Source organism: Phoxinus phoxinus (assembly GCF_949152265.1).
Source record: "Phoxinus phoxinus genome assembly, chromosome: 6".
In the NCBI taxonomy this organism is placed as follows: domain Eukaryota; kingdom Metazoa; phylum Chordata; class Actinopteri; order Cypriniformes; family Leuciscidae; genus Phoxinus; species Phoxinus phoxinus.
The window spans coordinates 17,285,394-17,313,265 of record NC_136881.1 but is presented as its reverse complement, the minus strand read 5'-3'; the positions used below and the strand labels follow the sequence as shown (position 1 = coordinate 17,313,265).

Here is a 27,872-nt window from a genome sequence, read left to right as displayed (position 1 = left end):
ATGTTACACTCGTCACCAGCGAGTGACATACGTCACACTTGACCAGTCCCAAAGATTCACCTGAGCCAGTCTCAGCGAGTCTCGCGGCACACCACAAGCGCATGCGCAGTGTGCCGCTGGCTGTAATACACTGCAGTTTGGAGAGCGTCGCTGCAGCGCTGGACGCGCAGAATACCGGTGATACCGACACACACTCACCTACCCTCGGATACACGCACCTGCCGCAACAGGAAAAAAACTAGTACATCTTTTCCTTAAACTGTTCAAGGTAAGTTTTTCAACGCAGTTTAATGTGCATGTTTAGATCCGAAAATGTAATTTTGCTTTATAGCCTACTGTTCTTTTGCTGCTGAATGATTTGTTTCTTCTAGCGATGTCCTAGGCTAGATATGCGTATGCCGTTCATCCATAGACCTACTGAACGGGTTTCTTCTGAAAAGCATAACTTTAATATCCTACTCGTGATTCTTGCATGAACGCACAGCAAATATATTCTGCTTTTTGACACAATAATAGTAATTGTAATATTCAAATTGCATTTGAAATATAGCTAAAATGATATATATATATATATATATATATATAGCCTATATATATATATATATATATATATATATATATATATATAACGTTATATAGGCTGTGTCATAGCCTAAATATTTGCCTATTGTGCGACCATGCGAGATCACGAGGAAAATATTAAAGTTATGCTTATTATGCTATGTGTAGGATAGCCTATAATAAATGCTACGAGTAGTGTGACAGCTGTATTCATTTATTGATTCTGCAATTTCGTCCGTAATTCTCCCTGTCTTCCCCTTTGGGTTTAATCGATCCATCCTGTGTCATTAACACTCAGGTTTTATTCTGTAGCCTTTATAGTGTGATCACTGTCACGCCATAGGACGCATCACTAAAGATCACAGTATTTCTGGTGTAACCTCACTGCTCCCATGAGTCAGTCACCTCTCTGTAATCTGAACATGTTGTTCAGACTTTAATATAAGAAAAGTCTACCACGGTTCCTGCTCAAAAGCCTTCAGTGCCTCCTTTATTTAACCCTATTGTGCCTGGAACATGGCCTGTAAACATTACATCATCTGAAATCTATCATAGTCACACAGTATGTGTAGGCTACAGTACTGACAGGAGAACTGTACGTAGCCTACTACAAATAAATAAATGTGAAGTTTGCACTGCTGATCAGCTTTTCTTATGCCCCGCAGAGACCCTTCGGGCTGTTTCTAGTGCTTTTGTGCTGCTTTGTCACCGGTTGTGATGTGCTTTATTGTAATCCTCTGAAGCCAGCTTCTTTAGTGACCCATCCCATTTCTCATGGTGAGATGAATTGGAGACAATCCATTCAGGAGTTCTGGAACAAAGCTTAGGAAAAAAAGTTTTCCCTCAGGGTGAGGTCAACGGGGGGAGGGTGGTTGTCTGTTGTCACATTGCCACGGTAACACACCCTAAAGTAGTGGAACTCGATTGGTGGAAGCCCCACTAAAGTAGTACTGACTTGATTGATTACCGTGGTAACACATGATTGCAAATTTGTGGATTGTTTTGAGTTCTGACAGTGTATCTGTTTCATGTTTTTGGTAAATTGCATGTACAAGGAATATCAGAGTGGATATTTGTAAACAATGACGTTCAAAATTTTCGTAAGTTTTAGTAAGTGTGGCTTGCTTAGTCGGGGACACTTAATATTCAACCAAATTATTGATCAGCATGAATTGACACCATTGTATGAGAACTGAACTGAGCTGGACGATGACATCACTGTTTTCTCCAGAGCGGCTGTGTGACACTATTTTCTTCTGGATCTTCTACAGCCAAAACAAACGTTGTTCCATTATTTTCCTGTCATCACTGTCAAGCGTCTTTGAAACAATCTGTATTGTAAAAGCGCTAAATAAATAAAGCACTTGACTTGAGTTAAACAAAGACATATTAAAGATCAATTTTCTATTCACAGAGAGAACACAGAAATACAGCATCAGAACAGGAAATAACACTGTGCTTGTCTTGCAGTGTTATAGGCTATGATTTCATTTTAATCTTAATAATGTTATGTGCTTTGTCATTTCTTTTCGTTTTTGTTCCTATTTAGCTGTAATGTATTTTTTATTTCACTTTGAGAAGTTTAGTATACTTATTAAACTTATTTTATTTCAATTACTTACCAAGTTTTTTAAGTTTAAGTTTTCATCTAATATTTATATTTTATTTGATTTCAGCTAAATAAAATAAAAAAATGTTTTATTACCGGTAGTTTTAGCTTTTAGTTACCAATAACAACACTGCCGTCATGACAGTTCCAGTTGTTGTTTTTACTTAATCTGTCTCAACACTTATAATGGTCTCTAAAGGGACTCAGCAGCAAGCGTCTAGCTCTTTCATTTGCACACATGTAAACATCAGGTGTTTGGAGGACTTCAGTTTCCCCTCCCACCTGCTGTCACCATGGCAACCAAAGGGCATCCTGTCTTCCCACTGGCTGATTCACTTCCTTGTAGGCTATAAAATTGCTAGCTATAAAAAAAAAGAGGAAATCTAGCATTACCTATTTAGTTATATTGCTCTACTAAATATTAAATAGCGAAATGCGATTATGCTAGATGTATTAGGATTGTTTTGGTATTCTGAGAGGTTTGATTTACACCCGTGTGCTCTGTATGAGCCCATTTATATTTTATTGCGGTCATTTCACTGTCTACTATTACTAGCTGTTCCTATGGTTTCTAAATCATTTAGTGGAGCTTGTAGTGGCTGTGGGAGACAGGAAATCTTGTCAGTTTGTGGTCAAAGGGCAAGTCAGTGTGTGACTGTAAAATGAGCATGCGTGCGCTTTGCTAGTCCTCTCTAGTAATCGAATTGGGTCCATTTTAGCACGTGTGAGTGTATGCGAGAGATTACAAACTAAACACTCATTCAGTTCACATTAAAGTGAAGCATGTGAAGAATTAGCATTTTGCCCACCACCAGTCAATATGCAGCATCTGTGATTGACAGCAAGGACCATTAACATTAGTGCAGACTCCAGTCGGTGCACTTCTCAAGTCCTTGTCCCATGCAGACAGGATGATCTTCAGGGCTCAAACAGCTTTAAAAAGAACCTATAGACAAATTCTGGTTTTCCCAGAAAATTAAAGGACACATAAAAAAAAACTCTTCTCATATCGCATTTGTTCTGACGGATGCTTCAGATTCATGCAGTGTGTGATGTACAGAAATTGTCACACTTTGTTAATTAGATCATCCTGGAACTTTGCTTCTTAGAGCTCCTCTGTCTACTAAAGAATTCTTGAAGATTTCCCTGAGTTCTGTCTGGTTACTTGTTAGGTGGTCTTTGTTGCTGCTTTATTTACCTTCTCTAATGGCCATTTGCGATCAATAGAGACCACTAGGCTTTGAGAGGCAAGCTTTCTCATGCTGGATGCTTACCACCTCCCAGCAGCACTGTTTCAGTTAAAATATCAGTTTTTACATTTATGCAATTATACGTCTATTTATAATATTATTACCCAGATGGCTGGGTGCCCTGTTTTGGGGAATTTTATTTGTTTTGTTTATTTATTTTCTCCTAAAGTTCTCTTTAATGTATCCAGATGTGTTTCATGTCTGATTCCCTCTTCTTCTTTTTTATCTAATCTCTTCATTATAATATCTTCCTCTCAAGCTTTACCCCTCCCCCCAGCAGTGGTTAAATTTGATTAGCAGAAGATAGATTTATCATAGCCACCAGAGTGGAGAAATCATGGTGCTATGCTAATACACGTAGGGGAAAAAAACATTTAATTTGTCACATTGTACATTCATATTTTCACCTATACAGAATTCGATCTAGAGAGGTTTATACACTGCATCTTGAGCTCAAAAATGATGTGTTTATGTGGTTCTTTGCATAGTAGAAACTATCCTACAAAAAACCTCCATAGCACATATCTGTCTTTTTTTCACTTCTTGTGTCCCACTCCCACATTGTGAATGAATGCAGGAGGATGAGTAAATATCTAAGCACTTTAATGCTGCAAAACCAGCCTGTTCACAAACAGGCCAACACCTCACATATAAAATAGGGACGATTCTGTCGCGACCTCATCAAAAGAGTCATATCTGGGCAAAACAATAAGGATATTTTCAACTAGATGTTTTTAATGTGACAGAAATTCTGATAAAAGACACATCTAATTTAAATATATAATGCAAATATAAAATATTTATGTTTTTCATTAAATGTTAAGTTACTTTACAAAACATTACTAAGTTTTTAATTTACTACTATATAACCTGCAAATTAAGCAGCTATATAACTATAGGCTACTACCGGTAAGTACATTAAAGCTATATTTATTTTAAAAAAATACAGTGAAAAAAAGATTGACTTATTGATGTTTTCCAAATTAATTGCTATGTCATCGATCCTCAACTATGCTGCAAGGAACCATGTCTCCTTGCAGCAGATCTTCATTTGTGTGTACATCACATGCAAGCACATAATGAGCACACAGCATTGTTTTGGATATTTAAGTTCCGTTGAAAAATGTACATCATACAAGGCGTTTTTTGTTGTTGTTTTTTTGCATCTTTTGGTTTATTGTCAGTGTGAATGCTATATGAGCCAGGACTAATTGTATCATTTTCTTTTTTGGTCTGGACCAAAGGGACCAGTAAAAACCGAACTACAAGTGTGAACACAGGGTGGTGATATTTTTATTAGCACAATTTGCAACAACAATATTTGCAACAAAATTTGATATGCAATATTGTTATTGTTAATAGATAAATGGCCTCAGCTACTGACTGGTACAGTCTTGATTGCTTTGATTGCCTCATGTTTTACACATACATAAAAATGCCGATTTTACACAATTATAAAATCCTTTGTGATTATAACTACCTGAAGATTTAAAGACAGGAAAGACAGAGCTTGAAGCAGAGTGTATTTTCTGAAATTTGACAGCGGGTACAGTAGATGATCAGCCACACTATCACTGTAATATTTACTTAACAAAATAAGGATGGTCTTTATGGATATTTCCTACCCTAAATCATAGAAAATTGTTGTATGCATTTGAGAATTAGTGAGTTGTCATAAAATGTCACAACACAAGATTGGCAGCTGCTGGATCACCTGCTGATGATCACATGTTATGGCTGCTACAGATGACGATTCCCCTATAATTAGCCTTTCTAATCTAAATCATCAGCTTTCAACAGCTTTCAACCATCATCACACTATGACATTAAATTAATGTTTGATACAGAAACGACCTCATGATTTGCATAGCTGATGATGTTATACTGTGGTCAGTGTGTCTGGGTCTCAAACAAAATCAGTGGCTTTTATCAATGTTCCTTTTAGATCATTTAGCTTGCCGGTCTTTCCCTTGATTATGAAAGCAGTGTGTGTTTGGGTTTGGACTTTGACATATGACCGATTTACAGAGAAACACTTGCACCGAAAACACTGAATCCAAAGCACAAGCACCATTAAGACATTAATACTTGAATCTCCTTAAGTATTTCTTAATATGTGTTTCCTCAAAGGTCCTTTGTTTTTGGTGCTGTTCATTGCACCCAAATATTCCACTGAAGGTATTAGATAATCGTTGTGTGGGTTGTTGCCTTGGGCCTCCTCATTTACCAGACATACTGGAAATCAATCTACGAGCAGAGCGTTTCAAACGGCAGTATCAAATGAGTCAGGTAACAGGTCAAGACTTTGTCTGAAGAGTTGTTAGGGTAGAATACGTACCATTTGTCTGTGTTTGTGTGTTGGCAGACCCAAGGGCAAACATATCTACTGTTATGCTATCTGAAAATGAATATGAATTCACTTTTGTGCATCTGCTGCCTCTGAGGTCTTTTGAACGATCACTGCCACTAACTACCCTTCAGTATCAGTATCACAGTATCCTTACCTCACTGAAAAAAATGTTAGTCTAAAAATGTTGAATGTAGTAACATCTAAGTTAATTGATTTTATTCAAGTAAAAACTATTATTTATTTTTATTAAATATTATTAACATCGCTCTATATACACCAGGGGCCCTAAACTTTTTTTTTTCAGCCAAACCGTTTAGATGTAGGTCTAAACTTTTTACTTTAAATATCCCGAGATTTATATTTAATAAGTTTATATTTCAATAATTTAACAACACATTCACATGTTCACAGATCTCTGTTGTTGTTGATAATAATATAATAATAATAATTATGTAAAAATAAGACAATTAATATTTGATAATTATAATAATTTGACTCTGAAACATACGGCGCATCAGACTCACTATACATGTACATTATTTTGATTTTACATTAAAAATAATTATTATTATTAGCTTTTCATCAACTCACAAACTCCTGTTTGGGAAACCGGTTAAAACTAAATGTAAAGGGTAGATCAGGTAGAAATTACTCCTTAAGATTTTTACAGTGTTGAACAGAGCCTTTGAACCAGAATATAATGAGTATTCTTCCTGGGAAATTTGGTTTTCAAATCCAGTTCAAATTTAAGCATTTAACCTACACTCCATTCAGTTTATTAGATGATTCTGTGCCGCCATCTTTTCCAAAAGCAAAAGGACTAATCACTAACAAACAAACAATGAGAAATGTTTGGAGATTTTCTCAAAAGGAGGTCAGATTAATTTGCTAGACTGCCAAGCATGTGAACAGATGTCTAATGGTCTGGGTACAGTGTGTTTGTTTATTAACACTGTCCCAATCTTTACAAATGTGCTCAAATATCCATTAAGTATACTTAAAATTGTCAGCTTTGTGATGAGGTTGATTTTAAATCAAAGTCCTGCTCTTATTAGAAAGAGGCTTAGCCTCTTTTTAAAAACAGCCTCTCTTTTTATCAGTAAAATTAATGAAATATTCTGCTGTCCACATCATGTGATGTATCATGGCAGTCTGCATTCTTTTTTAATGAAAAAATATATATCAACAGAAACAACCTTAAATAGTATTTGTGACATGATCGATCAGGGAAATCATACCACTCCGAAATGAGGTAAACATTCAGGATTGGCAGCTGGCACAACAATATTAAATGATGTCACATACATTATGTTTAAGCTGTGTGAGAAAGGAAAAACATTATAATCACAGTACAGGAGGAGGCTGATCATTAAAGCCACTATGATTTAAAACATGGAATCAACAAACGTCATCAAGCAAGCAGGGTTGAACTTTCATTTGGCAAATTTAATGAGCATAGGGGTGCTGATCAATGTTTATATATGAATAAAAGTCTAGTCAAGTCACCTTTATTTATATAGTGCTTTTAACAATATAGATTGTTTCAAAACAGCTTTACAGTGATAATAGGAAATTAAAGTAACAGAGATTGTTTGGCCCCACAGCAAATCTAGAATAAAGCCACCAGAAGGGAAGAGGGCCTTCACAGGGGAGAGACTAGTTGAAACTTCAGGACTGCGTTGTCCTCGTGTACAGGCGCAGGTCCTTCATCAGATCTGGATACGGCCTGGATCTGGCGGACTGCGGTAAACCTCGGGATAAACAGAGAGACTGATATTACCATAGACACCATCCTTCGTATGATGTAACGAGTACATCAGGATTTATGGGAAGTGTTCCGGTTCCGGCTGACCTAATCTATGCAGCCTAACATTGAATTATAGAAGTCTATAATGTGTTATGTGTATGCTAGGTCATCTAAATGCTAAATAGGAAAAGGGTCTACCACCAGCAGTCGATTTTGATATTCTATTTCTAGCTATTATCAACTGGCCGGAATTTTGAGATCGCAATAGACGTGAAGGACTATAATGTGTTAAGAGCTCGCTCAAGTACTGGGGAGCTAAACCATTTAGTGCTTTGTAAGTAATCAGCAATATTTAAAAATGTATTCAATGTTTAATAGGGAACCAATGCAGTGTTAACAGAACCGGGCTAATATAGTCATACTTCCTGGTTCTGGTAAGAACTCGAGCTGCTGCGTTTTGGACCGGCTGTAGTTTGTTTATTAAGCGTACAGGGCAACCACCCATAAGAGCATTACAATAATCTAGCCTTGATGTCATGAACGCATTAACTAATTGTTCCGCTTTTGTAATTGAGAGCATATGATGTAATTTAGATATATTTTTAAGAAGTAGGATATTAATAGTCATCCAGTTTTTTATATCACCTACGCATTCCGTTCATTTTGTGAATTGGTAAGTTTCGTCGGGGCGTGAAGAAATATAGAGCTGAGTATCATCTGCATAACAGTGAAAACTAATGCCATGCTTCCTAATGATATCTCCTAAGGGTAGCATGTACAGAGTGAACAGCAACAGTCCTAGTACTGAGCTTTGTGGTACGCCATACTGAACTTTTGATCGATAAGACATCTCTTAATTTACTGCTACAAACCATGCTAATGCAATTCCACTAATGCCAACATAATTTTCAAGTCTATTTAAAAAGATGTTGTGGTCAATGATATCAAATGCAGCACTAAGATCGAGTAACACTTATAGAGAGATACAACCACGATCGGATGGTCAGCAATCAGAGCAAATTATTTGTGACTGATGAGAGCTTTCTCAGTACTATGGTACAGTCTAAATCCTGACTGGAAATCCTCGCAGATACTATTTTTTTTTATAAAGGAACATAGCTGTAAGGTTACTGCCTTTTCTAGTATCTTTGACAGAAAAGGTAGATTCAAGATCGGCCTGTAATTGACTAGTTAGGATCAAGTTGCGTTTTTTTAACAAGCGGTTTAATCATAGCCATAGTCTAAATCAAATCTGTTCGTATAAAGCAATCATTGTCTCTTCAGGACACCGCTAGATTAATTTGGATTACTTTTTTGATGTCTTTGTACTTTTTGTTGTGTGAAAGCTTTGGCTGATATGTTAACTTTCAATGCATAGACATACAAAAATGATGAGAGAATATTATTTTAAAAAATACCTTCATTTCTGTTCAAGATTAATAGTTTAAACAGCATGGGAGTGAGGAAATGATGACATAATTTTTCTGGGGTGTGAACTATCCTTTTGTTCATATTCTCATGGTATTCTCATGAGGAGCCGATTGGATTTCTTGCGGTCTTCAGATTTGCTAGGATTTGTGTGTTTGTGTTGAATCAAATTATTATAGTGTCTGATTTATCTTAAAATGATTGTTACTGTAATGTGCCCTCAAATGGGTTTTCAGCATGTTTGTAAATGTGATGTTGGTTATAATCGTTAAGAGATTTGGTGCTGTGTATCTGGGTGTGTTGCTGTGTACACTGTCGCTGACATTGCAGCAAAGACACCACTAAGGTGAGGAAGAATGTGTTACAGAGTGTTAACCCTGTATTCTCTTCTCTAGCCAACATAGTACATGTTTATTTAGGATCATATATATATATATATATATATATATATTTGGTGACTTTTTAGTTTAGGGTCCAATTCTCACTATTAATAATTTGCTTTTTAGCATGCATAATACTATGATATTGGCTGTTTATTAGTATAAAGCACATATTATTGCATGACCATATTCTATATCTCTTAATCCTACCCAATATATACCTAACTTAACTTTCTTACTAACTATTAATAAGCAGTACGAGTTTATTAAGGCAAATGTCGTAGTTAATAGTTAAAAGTGAGAATTGGACTCTAATCTATTTTATACTAACTAATCTTATTTTAATTGAATGTATATAAAATAGCAGTAGATATTGAAATAAAGTGCATGTTTTTACTCAGCATAGGCTAAGTGGTAAAACCATGTTAGAACATACAGCATAACCCTCGTGAAGAAGAAGCTTTAAAAGGAAAAATACATCTACTTTTACACATGAATTAATTATACAAAGTAGCTGAGGCCTAACTCAGCTGAACCAGCATGGAAACAGAGTCTTCTTGTGACGTCAATTGTCTTTTAATAAGTAAAAACCTAGAGGATCGAATGAGACCCTGTTAACAGGTTGCAGTATGATGAGCTCTGGTTTACAGCACTTGGTGTCTTATTTTCTGTTTCTAGAACATCTTTCACCACAGCTGCACAAACCAATAACAACAGACCATTTTAGGGTTCAGTTGCAATCATCTTTATTAGTAAAAACTAACATCTTCGGACTTTTGTGTTGTCTACACATCAATCTCAGCATTAAAGTCGGTATGAAAGTTACGGAAGTCTTTTCTTCCCTATTGTTACATATATCTGAGTGAAACGGCTTCTCAAACAAGAAAAAAGGTTGCGAGGTCCCGTCCTCGCACCAGTAAACACGTCATCAGAGAAGAGAAGAGATGTTGCTGTAAGAGGGAGGGGAAGTTTTTTTGAATATAGATTACAAGGGCACATGAATGAAAAAAAAGAAAGAAAAAAAAGATGTGCTTGGATGTAGCATTTAAAATAATAATGCAATATTCCATAAGGAAAAAGTATTGTCAATTTTGATTTCATGGTTACTTTAAAGATAACTCAAAAATAACAATGCCACTACAACATGCGTTTTTGCTTTTACCATGAAATCAGACTTTATAGCTAACCTTCAGTTTCTCTGAGATACATCAGGTTACATAACAGATTCCCGATAAAACTGTTCAGTCTGACTCAAAAGTGCTGTGGCATTTTGCCTTGGCCTCTCCCAGCAGTATGTCTCTCCTGACAGTAGGACATAAGACGAAAACCAGTGCCATTTACTTCAGTCTGTTAACTCGATATCTGTGATACAGAGACACCTGCATGACAAGACCTGAGCCATATAGTCATCTGATACTGTAATGTGCTGATCAATGTAAGCTCTTGTAAATTATATATATCAAAATAATAGATAAGCTGCAATATCTTTTGTTTTGTTTTCAGAGCTTTGGTTGTATATCTTTGCTAATGTCTGTGAAATAGCCTAGCTGCTTTTTTGTGGATTGGTTGTTGCCTGGTCTCCTTGACAACCTCACTGTACTTTGAAGGCTGTTTGATGTCAGTTGCTTTGCATATTCAAATAACAGATGTGGCTCAAGTGAATCACCAGTATGAAAACTATTGTAATTATGTCATTCACTATTTAATGGCTAAACCTTTACCAGTATTTACTATATAAAATATAGTAAAGTATACTTTATAGTGCAGTTCCTTCCAAATGTAAAATAAAAACAATGTTTAGATCATTTACACCTTGAGCAAAGTTCTTGTTCAGTGTTCGTTATGATTTTGCACACATTTCACTTGCATTTTAAAGGGGCATTTTTCAGTAGTTCTTTAGCTAGCTAACTCTATCATCTCCCAGATTTATTATTATTATTTTCTTTTTGTAAATTACATTGATAATACAAGTGAGTTTTAGAGATCGGTTTACACAATAATTAATTATTATACCTGTCCAACAAAAAAGAAGCAACTTGAGTCTTTATTACTGTTTATGACCTGGACCATACTTAAAAAACAGAATTATTATGAGCACAGTCTTCATTTCATGTAAGTGTACACCATTCATATGATGAGTCATAAAAAAACACTATTATTTCTTAATGTGTACAACGTTTTAGATTAGCACCAAACTACTGTAAGCCACAAGTTATGTAACTACTGTATAATTAATGTTATGTAAAGGTAATTGTGCCAAATCATTTTGCCATGAGACGTACAAATCCCTTGAAAGTGCCTTGTGTGAGCTTTCATTAGTGAAGATTTGATTCATCTGTCAAGATCATTTTTACACATATCAGGCTGGCCCCAATGCCTTAAGACGAACAATAGCATTTGGCATTTTCCTACTGTGGCCTTTTCTTGAGTGTACAACCACATCTCTTTTGATGTCTGTTACTTTCTCATTTCCTCTGTTTTTAGGTTCCAAGTTCATTCGCTTGACTGCACCTCAGTAATTTTGATTTTGAATGTGTGTGTGTGTTTTGTCCTTCTTGCAGATCCAAGGGTTTGACCTCTGACCACACCGCAGTGGGTGAAAGCTTGGAAGTAACAGCTAGGCATTATGGGACTATGTAGAAGAAGTGAAGACAAAATATGTGAGAATGTCACGACATTGACCTAAGAAGATTGAGAAACACCATCGTGTCAGAGCCATGAGTCAGTCAACAGATTTTTGTAAAACAGTTTGTTTTTTTTTTCACTAAATTCTAATAAAGAATGATCGCCACACATATTCTGCTTGAGGAAAAACTCATTATATTTACATAGCTGTTAGTTGTTATATTAGCGACTATGAGTGAGAGAGACCTTTGGACTCCAACAGACACCACCTAGAATCAAACAAGGAGGCTTTCCCGATTTGTTTTGCATTTTATAAAAGGGTCTTCTGGAAACGAGGCAAAAATTCCCCTCACAGCCTGCCCCTCCGGGACTGGTGTCATTGCTAATGTAATGCTTGTCATGGCCAGTGTGACTGCTCTGGAGGAGTCGGCAAGCGACTGTACCACACCAATAGTAAATCCACTGCCATTTGAACCTTCTACAACCTCTACAAATGACCCTAGCCATGGACATGACAGCACTTCCTGCCCTTCGGCAGTACCTCCACCACCGCCTCCACCTCCTCCACCACCACCCCAGGCACCAGGTCAACATGCTTCACGCAAGAAACGACGGGTACGGAGCTTCTTTTGGAAAACCATTCCAGAGGAGAAGGTTAGGGGTAAACCTAATATTTGGACTCTAGCAGTGAGACAGCAGCAGTATCAGATTGACGTAAAGACAGTGGAGGAGCTGTTCGGCCAGCAGGAGGAAGTTCGAACCCAGACAAGCGGTGGACAATCTCGTCTTGGGAGATCTAGAGGTTCATTTAAAGAGAGCAAGGATGAGGTAAGGCAACCTGTGAAGAACTGAATCATTGCTTGGAATATCTGCAGTTAAAGCTTGTTAGACAGTGTGATTTATCTTGTCTCTACACAATATGCATATGTTTTGCGATTCCATGCAGCAATCGTGAGACTTACTATTTCAATTAAGTTTATTTTAAAATGTGAATGAATAGCTGGCCTTGTGTTAAGATTACCCAAGACTAAATATTAGCCAATACTGCCAGATAGATGCATCAATATGGAAATAATTGCTTAAATACTGAAGCAAGAAACCGATAAATTGGCTAAAAGTATAAATATATACACTTTGTGTAATGGATAAAATACTGTAGATATATTGTAATTTGTGGTAAAAGATGTGGTTGCCAAAACTTTACTGTGAAAAGGAAAGTTTTAAAGTCCCCCTGTAGTCAAGGTAATGTGTTTTATGTATCACTCTCTACAATGTCGGACTCATAACGGTAATTGATTAGCCTTTTGCTTGACTATGTTATCCAACATCTTATAATGTGTTGCTAATGTTACACAAACCATGTTCCCGTTCACCATCTCAGAGTCAGACGGCTGCCTTCTAACAATCAGTATCCTTAGAAACACTTAGAACTACTTAGAACTTTAGTGGAGAAAGGCATATAGGTAATGATATGCTAATGCCCGCCTGCACGTTGACGTGATTGGTTACAAGGTAGTTTGTGATGTCAGAAACACCAGCCATTTCAAAACGCGGTTTTGAGACTGTCTTTTTTCACTGCAGTTTTAAGGAGAAAATACTCACCAATGGTGTTTACATGAATTTAACACCACATAGACATTTCACCAACAGGGGTTTTTAAGCTTTACAGACAGAAATTGAATGTACAGTAAAATGTTTCGGAAATTATGTTAATATACAAATTGACTAAAATCTTTTTTTGCATTTATAGTATACTGACAACTCCCTTAAAAACACAGGAGGTAAAAAGAAAACCATGAATCAAAGTTCATCACAGGTCGCTTTTCCACAAGCTGATGTAAAAACTATAGAAGGTGAACACAGTGTCATACAAAATACAAAACATGGTTGGTAACACACGTGACACTAAAATAATGCAATAAACATTCGGTTAACAGCATAACAATTGCAGAAAATAATCTTCTCCCACAATTATGTAGCAAATGCTGGCCTACAATTAACCATTGGTGTAAAAAAAAAAAAAAGATGCACATCTATGGCCAACTTTCTTTTATAAAAGTGTAAAGATAAATACTTTCACAAATATAGTAAATAATAAAGAAACGTCTCAAAGTAAACATTTTATGTAATTTGTGCTTAACAATAGAAAAGAATACTAGACATAATTTGGGCCCCATGATCATTTGGTTATAATTTATTAGCTTAATTTTTATTGTACCTACAGTATGATCCGATACCTATACCTACAGTATGATCCGATACCTATAACAGTATGATCCGATACCTATACCTACAGTATGATCCGATACCTATACCTACAGTATGATCCGATACCTATAACAGTATGATCCGATATACCTACAGTATGATCCGATACCTATACCTACAGTATGATCCGATACCTATAACAGTATGATCCGATATACCTACAGTATGATCCGATACCTATACCTACAGTATGATCCGATACCTATAACAGTATGATCCGATATACCTACAGTATGATCCGATACCTATACCTACAGTATGATCCGATACCTATACCTACAGTATGATCCGATACCTATAACAGTATGATCCGATATACCTACAGTATGATCCGATACCTATACCTACAGTATGATCCGATACCTATAACAGTATGATCCGATATACCTACAGTATGATCCGATACCTATACCTACAGTATGATCCGATACCTATACCTACAGTATGATCCGATACCTATAACAGTATGATCCGATATACCTACAGTATGATCCGATACCTATACCTACAGTATGATCCGATACCTATAACAGTATGATCCGATATACCTACAGTATGATCCGATACCTATACCTACAGTATGATCCGATACCTATAACAGTATGATCCGATATACCTACAGTATGATCCGATACCTATACCTACAGTATGATCCGATACCTATACCTACAGTATGATCCGATACCTATAACAGTATGATCCGATATACCTACAGTATGATCCGATACCTATACCTACAGTATGATCCGATACCTATAACAGTATGATCCGATATACCTACAGTATGATCCGATACCTATACCTACAGTATGATCCGATACCTATACCTACAGTATGATCCGATACCTATAACAGTATGATCCGATATACCTACAGTATGATCCGATACCTACAGTGCTATGCATAAGTTTAGACACCCATGCTAAAGTTGACTAAAAAGAGGAATAAAAAATCATCTTTTGGAAATTGAACTTAATGCCTTAATTTAAAAAAATAGGAAAAATCCAACCTTTAAGGACACCAATTTTCTTTGTGAATGAATAATGTATCGTAAATAAATAAATGTTCTTCCTTAAATTACAGGGTGCATAAGTTTGGACACCCCTATGTTAAATTCCCATAGAGGCATGCAGATTATTATTTTTTAAAGGCCAGTTACTTCATGGATCCAGGATACTCTGCATCCTGATAAAGTTCCCTTGGCCTTTGGAATTAAAATAGCCCCAGCATGGGTGTCTAAACTTATGCATAGCACTGTATATCCAGGTTTGAGAATCTTCTTTCTTTTTCGCTGAATTCTAAAGATTTTTAGCTGTGGTCTTTGGAAGTCAGGGTAATTAATCCAGTTATTCTGTAGAAAGAATATTAGAAAAATCTCACATTGAGCATTTGCAATGTGCTCTGCAATCAGGCATAGACTTGGGTTAGTAATTATTTAAGATATGAGAAATAAATCCCACAACCAACACTTAAGTATTAACACTTATCAGTACTGATATTTCTTCTCAGCTGAATTATTTCACTGACAAAAATGAATGACTTGAAGTGAAGTGCAAGCTAACAGAACCTTTACATCACTGAACTATTTGCGTTGTTCAGTGAAGTAAAGTAGGCTTCATCTACTAGATCTACTAGACTTGCTAGAGTAACTTTATTTAGTTACTTTACCGGATACAGTGAAACATCTTTATATTCAATATGATAATCGTTGGAATTCCTACATAAAATGTGGCCCTAGCACACATATATTTCCATAAATTTGCAGACACTAACATTTTTTATTTATTTTACAAAATCTGAAGAACATTATTGACAACATGTAAAACATACGCATCTTATCTACAGAATGAATAACTTTAGCGTTCATAATATAATGTTAATTTTATTGTATTTAATCCATAAGATTCATATGTTAAATCACATCACAATTTGAATGCTTTGGCATTTTAACAGTATACATCACTATCATGTTTTTGATATTGGTAAGAAGTGTTTAGGTTTAGGGGAGGGTTAGGGGCTTAAAAATATAAAATAGTAAAATGCTATTATAAAAGTCATATAAGAGATTCATAAAGATTTTAACATTTCAAAAGCTGTGCATGCATAATTACTAATGTTTTAGATACTGTAAATTAATCCAAAGTGTTCTATTCCGTTTATAACCATAAACATAATGGACAAATACCTACAAAAACTAAAGAAATCAAGTTGATTCCAAACAAAGTGGTTATTTTGTATGATATTCATATGTTTGTTATGTTTAATTTGCCAACAATTTCCTATCATGTAGGAAGCATGGGGATTTTCTTACTGGCTTATAAGAAGTGTTATTAGGTGTGTGCAACTTAGCTTTCCACCTCTACATAAAACAAACATGTCGCCGAAACAAACATTCATCCATAACATATGCTCCCGTGAGCTTGTCGTTTTGTGTCTAAGCGACCAGCTGTGTTTTTGTGTTGTTTTGTGTGGTTGCCGCTGGTCTTGGTAGCTTTGTAATTATCCACGGAGGCACCAAGTGTACCTGTGCAGATCCAATGAAGCTTTTTTTATTGTTTGTCTGAGGTGGCGTGGACCATGCGTGTGGCCTCGTTTGTAATTTCAGACACTGTCCTGCTAGTCCTTTGAGTTTGTGATGCGTCACAAATTGCATGTATCACACACATGGGTCATGTAAATGTGTGTGCTAGAGAGAGTGACAGATTGTGTGTCTGTTTAGTTGCCACTAAAATGGCTGTCATGTTAGTTAATGATCTCATGGGCCAAAATAAGTAATCACACTACTGAGGGTTTCCTGGTGCTGATGTTGTGTTAATGAGAATAACATTGTGTTCTATAAGGAGTTAGTTCACCCAAAAACGAAAAATCTGTCATCAGTTACTCACCCTCATGTCGTTCAAATCCCATAAGACTTTCCCTCATCTTCAAAACACAGATTAAGTTATTTTGGTAACACAGATGGTCCCTTTTGAACATTCTGTTGACTATAAGTAACTTTGCAACTTGCTCTCATTTCTCATCGAGTATTGGTAGACTGTCTGCTTGATATCTGCTAACTCATTATTGTGATGGTCCCCAACAGACATTATACTGACTAAAAGTAACTTTGCAACAACATGTAAACTTTCAGTATTCTAACTATAACCCTACCAGTCTACTAATACTCATTTAATACTCTAATGAGAGTTACATGTTACTTACAGACAACAGAATGTGTTAAAGGGACCATCAGAATAAAGTGAAACACTTATTTTTAATCAAACCTAAGAGATATCTGTCCCTACATGGAAAGTCCATTCCCCGTCATGCTTAAAAAATGTTTTCAAAACTTTCAGTGGATGGACAGAAATTTCTCAGGGTTTATTAAAAAGATCTTCATTATGTTTCGAAGATTGACAACAGTCTTATGGGCTCGAAACAACATAAAGATGAGTAAATAATGACAAAATTTTCATTTCGGGGTGAATTATCCCTGCTTTCAGATTCATCCAAATAAATAATAATAACATGTCTAGAAACTGGAGATTCTTTCCTGATTAGCTTATTTGAATTGATGTTCAGCTATTTTGTAAAGCAATTTATATTAATCTAAGAAACTCTGCCTGTCTTTCTCATATAATAAAAAGCTATTTATTTAAGGGGAACCAGTGGCAGTCCGGGTATGGCACACTTAAAAACACTAGTTGTATTCTATTAGTTCTAGTTCTATTAAATATAAGACATAAGTCTAGTGGTTGTCATTTAGTGTGCCCTTGATATTCATCTGTCTCCTTCTTTCTAATTACATTTTGGAACCAAATCCAAACTATTTTACTAAAATAATAATAACTATAGGTAAATAAATTATTTTTTAACCTATAGTAATCTTGCACCATCAAAGATACTAGTTCTATTAATTTTGGAAGTTACATTCAAATCAACTTGCCACAACAACCTGAAAGCCCCAAATTTGAATGGGAGGGATGCTTCTGCTCAGAACACACACACACACACACACAGTCTGGCCTTTGTGTATCTTTCCATCCGTTTTAATTAACCTCTCTCCCCTGTTCTCCCAGATCAGCATCTTGGACTCAAAGAGAGGAATGAATGTTGGAATTTTCCTCAAACAGTTTAAGAAGTAAGTTTCTAAGCGTCATCATGTGTAAAAACATTTGTATGCATGTGCTTCAGCACAGAAATAGGATCTGGTGGTGGTCAAGAGAAACCCGATGATCTTGAGTGAAGATCAATAGCTTTCAGGTTGTGATTGATACTTGAGAGTTCACATGAGGATGCTGTATACATTCACTGTGAAAAGTTCTAGATAAGACAAGGTATGTTGTCAGTACTCAACGAGGCCAGAATAAAAGAATAAAACAAGATACGTTTACGTCAGACCTGGTGAAATGGGCAGTTGAAGGTGGATGTGGCCTGTGTAAACAGGGTTTTTGTTTATTTTTGAACAGGTATTTCAACATCCTCAGAGACTATAAATGATTATGCAAAAAGACAATGTTTCATGTGTAATCAGATTATATCATATTTATGTTTGTCTGTGATGTTTGTGTGCATTCTGTGTATGTGAGTGGTCATGTACAGTAGGGCTGATCAGACAGTGTCACTTCCTGGATCCATTTATTTTGTTAAATGTAAAGACAAATGCATAGAAAAAAACGAAGCCAATAATAATGATCATGTTTGTGCAAAGTTTTCACAACCTTTTTTTTTAAACTTAATATTCATATTTAAATGGGTCTTTATTTAGAGACACATTCATTTTGTATTTTATAAAGATAAATAATAATTAAAGCCTGTTACAAAACTAATGCAGATTTCCAAATGGGACATTAAAATACAATATGCATGCATGCATGCATGGATGGATGGATGGATGGATGGATGGATGGATGGATGGAATTAGTGTGATTGCTGTTACATAGTTATATACCCCTAACCTTACATTATGCTTAATTTAATATATGTATATATAGTAATTAGACACCTAAAATGGTAAGAGTGGCACCCAACACTGTTTAAATATACATGTATACATAACTCACAATGTCCTTGTGAAGTTAAAGGTTTGTATTTCCATCTTTCTTTGGAGCAATACACTGAAGTATCCTACAAGAGATCTACTGAGCTGATGATCGGGCTGAGCCACAAATTGATTGTCTGTTTTGTACTTTTGTTTTTCTCCCTCAGGCCCAATCATGCAATAGTAGAAGACATCCGTCTTGGCAACAGTGAGCAGTATGGAACTGAACAGCTAAAAGAACTGCTCAAACTACTACCAGAGGTAGAAGAGGTGAGAACTCTGGCTACATTCACACTGTCAGTTTTTAGAATTAACAACCGCATTTACTTACAGGTGTGAGTCTCGAAACGTTCTGTTTACACAAACAGCAACTTACACACGCATCTCAAATACTGTCTGCGTGTCGATTCTGTGAATCGAGTCTTTATTCTCTTACCAGTAACTATAGAGACAGTGACTAAAGTAATATCAAAGATGGCGACGTCCATAAAACTGAAGTCTCATCACTTTTAAAACAACAAGAGTCAAATGGAGCAGCCGCGAGTTTATATGTCAAATCTTCATCAACCGACAGCAGATTAACTTTGAGTGCTAGATTATGGCAATGGTAATCTATATTATTACAAAAAATGCTTGTACAATTAATCCAATCTATCTGTAAATTAAAAAAAAATGGTACAAGTACATTGAGAATCCCATCGTACAAATGCTTTGTGTTTGCTCTGATATTTGAATGTGAATTGAAATTACTTATCTTCTCTAGGTGAAGAGATTGAAGGAATTCAAGGGAGACCCAAATAAGCTGACACTGGCTGATTCATTCATGTTCCTGCTGATTCAAGTGCCACGGTAAGAGACGCACAACATCTCTCTTATCGATGAGATACAAATATACATTTTCAAAATACCTAACAACATCATGACAAAAAGGCAAGTCGACTATGATTGTGTGTTCATGTTTAAAGCTTTGAGGTGTGTATTGAGGCTATGGTTCTTCAGGAAGAGTTTCTCCCGTCCTGTACGGTCATGAGTCGCGAGCTTAACATTGTGCGTCAGGCTACAGAAGGTGAGAACATACTAGACTACTCTTTTGAGGTTCTGAAGTTTATGTCATTTTCCCCTTTAATCTGGAGCAATAATTGTAAATTTTTTCAGCTAAGTAGGCAAAACATTTTGAGCCTCTATACCATGGGTTATTGGGGGGGGATGATAATCTCTCATACACAAACTCACAAACTCACCAACTCATATAATTTGATGCATCATTCCACCACTTTCAAAATATCTGCTGTCAAGACCAATAAACAGTAGAGTGAACTTTCATTAGAACTCAATTCTGAGTTGAGTGCATTTTGCTGAGTCATTTTCTATCACTCAGCTTCTTTCACTAAGTGCAACATGTTCCTGGGTCAACATATTTGTTGATCCTCGAACAACATTCCAATCAACCAATCAGGTTTGAGGGACAAGTTTACAATTTATATTTAGGCTCGCAACCAGGGTTAGATGCTTCTACATCAGTATGTTATCAGAATTAAATGGTTCATGACCTAACTACACTTCAATAGTACTTAAATGTAAAGATATGGCACTCCATTAATCATCACATTGATTTTAGGAGCCTTTATAAAAACTCAAAATTGAGTTTTATTAATCCTGCATTAACTAATCTTAGCAGCACATCATGAACTACAGTAGGACATACTGTCAGCATTTTTTTTTCTAATTTAAATGTGCATTGAGTCTTTATATTTCCTTTAAATTTCTTAGACTGTAGACAGTAGGAAGGATAGTAATAGCATTTAGAGTGTTGTGTAATTTACCAAATGGCCTGTGATTATTCAATTTCTATTGATTATTCCTCAGAACTAATGACTTGTGAAGAGCTCCATGCCATTCTACACTTAGTTCTCCAAGCAGGAAATATCATGAATGCAGTAAGTCTCTCTCTGTCTCCAGCCTTTTTTCCGTTTATTGTCTTTCTTGTGTTCCCTATCCTTTACCCCTCATCTGTCCCTTTTTGTGGACATTTCCCCCTAGTCCTCTTTTCACCTTTGCTCTTTCCTTTCAACTATTCCTCTCCAAAACATTCCCTGACATTTTTAAATCAGGAAAGGTTGTTGGCTTTTACAGCATTGAGCAGACATTGACTGATGTTCTCTGTGTTTTCATAGGGTGGCTATGCAGGCAATGCTTTGGGCTTCAAACTGTCCTCGCTTCTCTCTCTGGCTGACACGAAGGCCAACAAGCCTGGCATGAACCTGCTCCATTTTGTGGCACTAGTAAGTAGGACAGAACCAGAGGAACTGTAGTTTTCTCCACACTTACTGATAAATGTTTGCGAATGTTTTAGGAAACCAGCCATAGTAATAACAACTGATTTGATTTGGGCTTTTCTTTAACTTTTGTCACAAAGGAAGCACAGAAAAAGGATGAGGCTCTTTTGAAGTTCCCAGAGAAGCTAACACATGTTCAGAGTGCAGCCAGGTAACAGCAATATTAGTTTCTCAAAACTTCTCTTATTAATAATCTTTTCATTTTATGAAACTTAAAAAACTCTATTTTAGAAAATCTAGATTTTATTAATCCTGTATCCTGTATATAATATTATAATTCTGTAAAGGATAGCTATGTATGTGAGACTTCAGCCATATCAATACATACGCTTCTGGTTTAACTACTAGTGCTAATAATGTATTAGTTTTTTTCTTCTAACATTTGCAACAGGTCTCACCTTTCTATGACCCCTTTCTCAATCTTTCTCTGACTTCGATTTTTATTGTTGTAGAATTTCAGTCGAAAATATAGAAGGAGAGTTCTCCTCTCTCTATGTCAAAACACGTTCCTTGGAACAGAAGATTCAGGATGACGATGAGCTGCAAAAGCAGCTAGATCCATTTTTGCAGGTAAATTAATCATTCCCCCAATTAGAATTCCATAGTAGAGTATGTTTATTTTTGTAGTAAAGGTTATCTTTTTATTTATAAAATGTTTTATGGTTTTATATTTTTATTTTATTTGCTATAATAATTTGATGAACTTTTTTTTATGCCAATAAGAATGACTCACCTGCTGCCCTCTTATTTGTTAGAGCTCTACACATGCCCTGCAGGACCTCAAACATCGCAGGCTAGACTTGCGTAAAAAGGGCAATACCCTCATCGACTTCTTCTGTGAAGACAAAGACACCTTTAAACTGGATGAGTGCTTCAGAATCTTCCAAGACTTCTGTCTAAAGTTCAAAAAAGCTGTAAAGGTACATATCATATTTATTAACATGCAAAAAAAATGTAAAAGAAAAGGAAAAAACATTAAAAAACACAGTAGAGGAAATAAGTAAGAGTTTATCTGTCTAGACATTAAAGGAGACCTATTATGCAAAAATCACTTTTGAGTGGAGATGCATTTTGAAACACTGCTACTTCTGCGGAATGATTTGCTCGCAGCACCTGAGAAGCCTCGTGGTGAGGAGCAGAGAGTTATGTAGCAGTGCTTCGCCTTTTGAGAATATAGTTTGCAGTTTGTATACGGTTAGAAGATGGCTGTGTCTCATGTTACCTTGTTATTTGTACACGCTGTGACTATTCAAATCACAACATGTAAATAAAAAAATGTTGGCGTTATTTTGTCACTTATTGGGAGCAGTATACTAGCTGGAGCCGTTTACCTCCAGTCTTTGTGCTAAGCTAGGCTAGCGGTGTGTGCGTCAGACAGAGTTACGGCACGGACGGAGATGAAAAGGGTATGTTTGGAATTATCTAACTCTGGGGAATACGTTGGATAAGCTAAAGTCCCAAAAAGTTCCTTTAACATGCAATAAAAAATGTATGTGGGGTATTTTGAGCTAAAACTTCCCATACACACTCTGGGGACATCAGATACTTATTTTACATCTTGTAAAAAGGGGCATAATAGGTCTCCTTTAAAGACTTTATGAATCATGCTACATATCATCTGTCAGTGAACACCCTCTTATAGTGATCTCTTGTCCACTCTCCTGCAGGACAACCTGGACAGGGAACTGAAGGAGGAATCTAGACTGCGACGCTTACGGGAACTGGAGGAGAGACGGTGTGCCTGGGGTGCAGCCAATACTGAGACAGGTGATAGTGGAGGTTTTGGTCGCAGCAGCAGCGAAAATGATGTTGACATCCTTACCAAAGAAGGCCTCCTAGACTTTCTGCTTCAATCAAGACCTCAAAGCCCCCACAGTCCTTTGGGGCGCTCGTCTAGTGCCCGCCGTTACCATCACACCTCTAGTGACCGCAACGTCCGTGGCTATATGGAGCAGATCTCTGGGTCTTCAGAAAGCGACTATGCCAAATTCAGCAGCCTGCCGCGTTCAGGCAGGAACCATCAAAGAAAGACCATGGCATGGCTTGTCTCACAGGATGATAATAGGGAGCTGGGTCCGCAGAGTCAGGTTTACCAAGAGAAGTTAGCAGCTTCACCAAAGGCTGAGACAGAACCCATCAGTCCTTTAGCTAGATACTCAAGTTTTGGCTACAACATGAACACGGATCCCTATAATAATAATAATAATTATACTACTCTCTCTGAAGGTGTAGTTACACCTCAATTAAGTAACACAAAGAATATTTATCAGGGGACATCTAGTCATGGTGTTGGACACATGAGTGTTTGTGTGGAGAAACTCAAACTAGTTTCTGGCCTTCAACCCTTTGAGATAACCAGTCAGATCAATAATAACAGTAATGTTTCTTTTGACAACCAGTGTGAAGTGTTAGTAACAAATCTGGAAAGGGGAGAAGATCCTCCCAAATTATTTGTCCTAGATACGCCCCCATCTAGTAGGAGTTCTGAGGGGGGACCTAAGCCAGAAAAAGTATGGAATGACAAAATGATCTCATCACAGAAGGAGGAAGCCGACACAAGCACCTTTTCCTCAACAACTTGTGACACCCCTTTGCCCCTTGATCCTTCTGTGTCCAGTAAGAAACCTGGGTTGTATGTCATGGACTGCACTGAAACGGATTGTTCCATTGTGTTGGACTGTTCTGAGATTGAGAGTTCTCCCATCATGAAAGAAGGATTTGGACTTAACCAAAAGCCACAGGATGCCAATTATCCAAGAGTCGTTCAGGACACCAATTCTCTATCCTCCAATTTTGAGTCCACTGATTGTCACTTTGTGTCCATATCAAGTGATGAACCACTAGTAGGAGGGTTTGATCAAGCATGTCTAGAATCAGTCAGTCCATCTGTAAATACTGAAGAAGCAGAGACAGATAGCTGTGACACAGCTGAAGGCCGAAGAGTTGGTGAGAAAGCAGTCCAGACCTGTATCCCCAGAACACTTGTCAAAACCAAGTCTCCATTCAAAGTGATTGCTCATGCAAGTCGTCCTACTAGGACCCTCACAGCAACTGAGACTCAGAACATGCGCAAAGTGGTGCCAATTACAAGGCAGAATCGATCTAGTAGCAGCATGAAGAAAGTCGAAAAACCTCCTGGACATGAGAGCATTGAACCCAGACGTCCACTTCGTGACCACAGCATGCCAGCCAGGAGAGGCGAGAGACAAGGTAGACCTGTACGGCATTCAAGCCTCCCTCCAGAGGATCCCAAGGCACAAAGAGGAGCGACACCAAGCAACTCTCGGTGGGCAAGGGACTCGACTCAACACAGACCCTCCATCAAAAAAACTAATTCCAAACCTGTTCGTAACATTTCAAAACCAGCACCAGAGGAAAAGATGTGTCGTTCTACAATGCGTGCCTTGGCCCAAGCTCAGGCCCAGACACAAGGAACCTCTGAAGGAAGTACACCTGACAGTCCCAACAACACCCTAAAAAGTTCTTCGCCTTTACCTAGCTTTGCTCGCAACACTGTGGCATCATCTTCCAGATCTAAAAAAGACTTGGCCTCACTTGCTGTAATAGGAACACCATCAAAGAGCTTATCTAGAACTAGCTCTCAGAAATTGCCTGGTGTTAGAACGGACTCTGTCAGTAGCGTAGCTTTGCTAAGGAGTGAAGATAAACTAGGGGGGTCTATTAGGAGGGTTCAAAGTGTAAGGGCTTCCAGTCGGAGCAGTGACACTCCTCCACAGTCTGGACGAGAACACTCCCTAAAAAGTAGCAGTTTCTCAGAGAGATCCACACAGATTAAAGACTCCATCACGAGCAGGACCAACAAACCTACATGGAAGTAGAATGGACATATTATGTAGTGGCTCAAAAAACAATGTTTAACAAAGAAGATCAAACTTTTCTGCACATACTAAAGTTACTAAAGAGGCACAGAAGCCTCTTAAATTATTCTGAATGTATCTACAGCCTTTAAAATGTAGCTGAAGTTGTGTCACTAGAGTTTTAATATTAACGTGAGCTACTGTCACCATTTGACAGCACATTTAGTAGCACTTCAACATCCACACAAGGATGGTTTTGATGGCCTTTTTCTTACATATACTTGACACATTATCAACTGTCACAAAAAAACATCAATCACAAATTGTACTTAGTGTTAGATTAACCCTATATTTTATAATAGATATTAATTCTACAAAGACTATGTGAGCTGTCCTCACAAATTGCTGCGGACAAATAAAATAGAAGACAAATATGTCATATATCCATATGCTTGCTTTATTTTTTATAATATGTAGTAAAAGTAATGTAATACTGTTTACTAGGGTAACATTTCCATAAAAAAAAACTCATGAACACTTTATCCACATTTCACTAAGCTGTTTTCTGCATGATGACAAATCACACTAAAGACTGTTTGATGAATATGTCTTTGAATGTTATCCAATTACACCTTAGTGTAGCTGATGCAATGAGTACATACTACAGCTAGTAGTTCGAAGATGCCTCTCCAGTGATGTTTTTGGAAATGTTCAAAAGCTTTGCTGCCGAACTGCTTATTTTGCCTTTTCATGCAGGGTACACACCGCTGTACACTGTCTTGCTGCTGATGACACTGTATTTGTGACGTTTCTGTGAATATACTGATTGCTATTTCTTTTTAAAGCCATACTGTTAACCGGGAGTGGCAAAACCTGGTGCTAGAGGAAAGGCTGTGAAGTTTCAGTTTGGCCCAAACTTTTGAGAAAGCACATACACTGTATGCAACAAATGTTCTCACATTATCTGCTTGCAGGTTATCTGCTTGACAAGTTGACAGGTAGTCAAAAATTTTTGTTTACATACAAAAACATGTGTTGCTCAAAACTAACAAATCAGTGTTAGAATAAGAGGTAACACTTTTACAGTACGGTTCTAAACATAAATTACTTCAATGATAAGAATGAAATAATATTTTTTACTTCTTTTATTAATTTAGGTCTATATTAATTTCTCTCTCTCTATCTGTATACTGTGTGTGTGTGTGTGTGTGTGTGTGTGTGTGTGTGTGTGTGTGTGTGTGTGTGTGTGTGTGTGTGTGTGTGTGTGTGTGTGTGTGTGTGTGTGTGTGTGTGTGCGTGTGCGTGCGTGTGTGTGTGTGTGTGTGTATGCTAATACATTAGTTAATACAAATGTACAAATAACATTAGTAAATGTATTATGAACAATCATGAATTAACAATGATCAATAGTATGTTAATAAATTAACATGAACCTACTGTAGATTAGTATTAGAGACCTAATGCATTAACTAATTAGTTAAATTCAGTTTAACAAATTGAACCATATTGTAAAAGTGTTACTGGTTAAGCATAATTAGTTTTGATTAATACAGTGGTAAAAGCTGTGCAATATGAGTATGACAACACCAAGAGTACTTTAACCCTTTTCTCCTTATCAAGCAACCACCATGTTGGTGAGGGCATAAATTATATGCTCAAAATAGAATATGATTATGTAAATTCATAATTATTATAAATACAAACAAATTTATACGTATGAATAGGCAAACAATAATAGGGTAATGCTATTTTACAGTGTCCTTGTTACACGTTACATGTAGCTACTATAGTAATAACTAAAAATGATGCATACATGCAACTAACCCTAAACCACATGTAATCCTAAACGTATAGTAAGTACATTAATATTACCTAGTACAGTGTATAATTACACTGTAACAAGGACAGCTTAAAATAAAGTGTAACCAGATAGTTGTCAGCTGATGAAGACAATGCTGATTTCACAGCATGATAACAAAAAAAATAGCCTAAAAATCCTGATTTCTACCTCTAGAATCATATTTGCCACCTCTGGTTCTTATATTCTGATGGCTCACTCATCAAGTGAATCATTGTATTTTCACAATGATTCTGCAGGTGTACCTCAGTTACAATGTACAATGCCTTTTTATGTTCTTAGAAAGGTTTATGTGTTGACATATCTGTATTTAGCACTGATTGGTTAACATGCTTTAGAATATATCCATGGCAACATGGTGAAGTCTGACACAATGGAATCCTTGTTCCAGCTGTAGATAAAACTAGCAAAATTTGGAGCAAAATCACTTTAAGCTATAACTTTAAAATAAAAATGAAAGTTGCATTTGTCCAGTCAGACAGTTGGGCATATGTGTCAATGTGTATATTTTATTGATATTGCTTGAATTTTCTATTTTGAATGTTAATTCTGAGCCCTTTCATCTGTGATTGTAGAATATACAATCAACATAAGCTAATCAATAAAATACATGTGAAAAGTA

General features: G+C 36.6%; 1 protein-coding gene across 1 annotated transcript; it reads left to right on the top strand.

Annotated features, from left to right (window-relative positions):
* Window positions 1-88: 88 nt before the first annotated feature.
* Window positions 89-27,872, top strand: fhdc1 (FH2 domain containing 1). The gene is made up of 12 exons (XM_079616756.1): window positions 89-268; window positions 11,887-12,778; window positions 18,277-18,338; window positions 19,406-19,508; window positions 20,002-20,087; window positions 20,204-20,304; window positions 21,105-21,175; window positions 21,413-21,520; window positions 21,655-21,725; window positions 22,027-22,144; window positions 22,330-22,494; window positions 23,242-27,872. Exons 2-12 carry the CDS (start codon window positions 12,341-12,343, stop codon window positions 25,411-25,413), a joined length of 3,495 nt encoding a protein of 1,164 aa, XP_079472882.1. The 5' UTR covers window positions 89-268; window positions 11,887-12,340; the 3' UTR covers window positions 25,414-27,872.

Excerpts from the sequence above, each read along its gene's own strand:
- fhdc1 (XM_079616756.1), top strand. The coding sequence starts at position 12,341 with ATGCTTGTCATGGCCAGTGTGACTGCTCTGGAGGAGTCGGCAAGCGAC. Across the intron at positions 12,779-18,276 it reads TTAAAGAGAGCAAGGATGAG|ATCAGCATCTTGGACTCAAA; the intron begins GTAAGGCAACCT and ends CTGTTCTCCCAG. Across the intron at positions 19,509-20,001 it reads TACTACCAGAGGTAGAAGAG|GTGAAGAGATTGAAGGAATT; the intron begins GTGAGAACTCTG and ends TATCTTCTCTAG.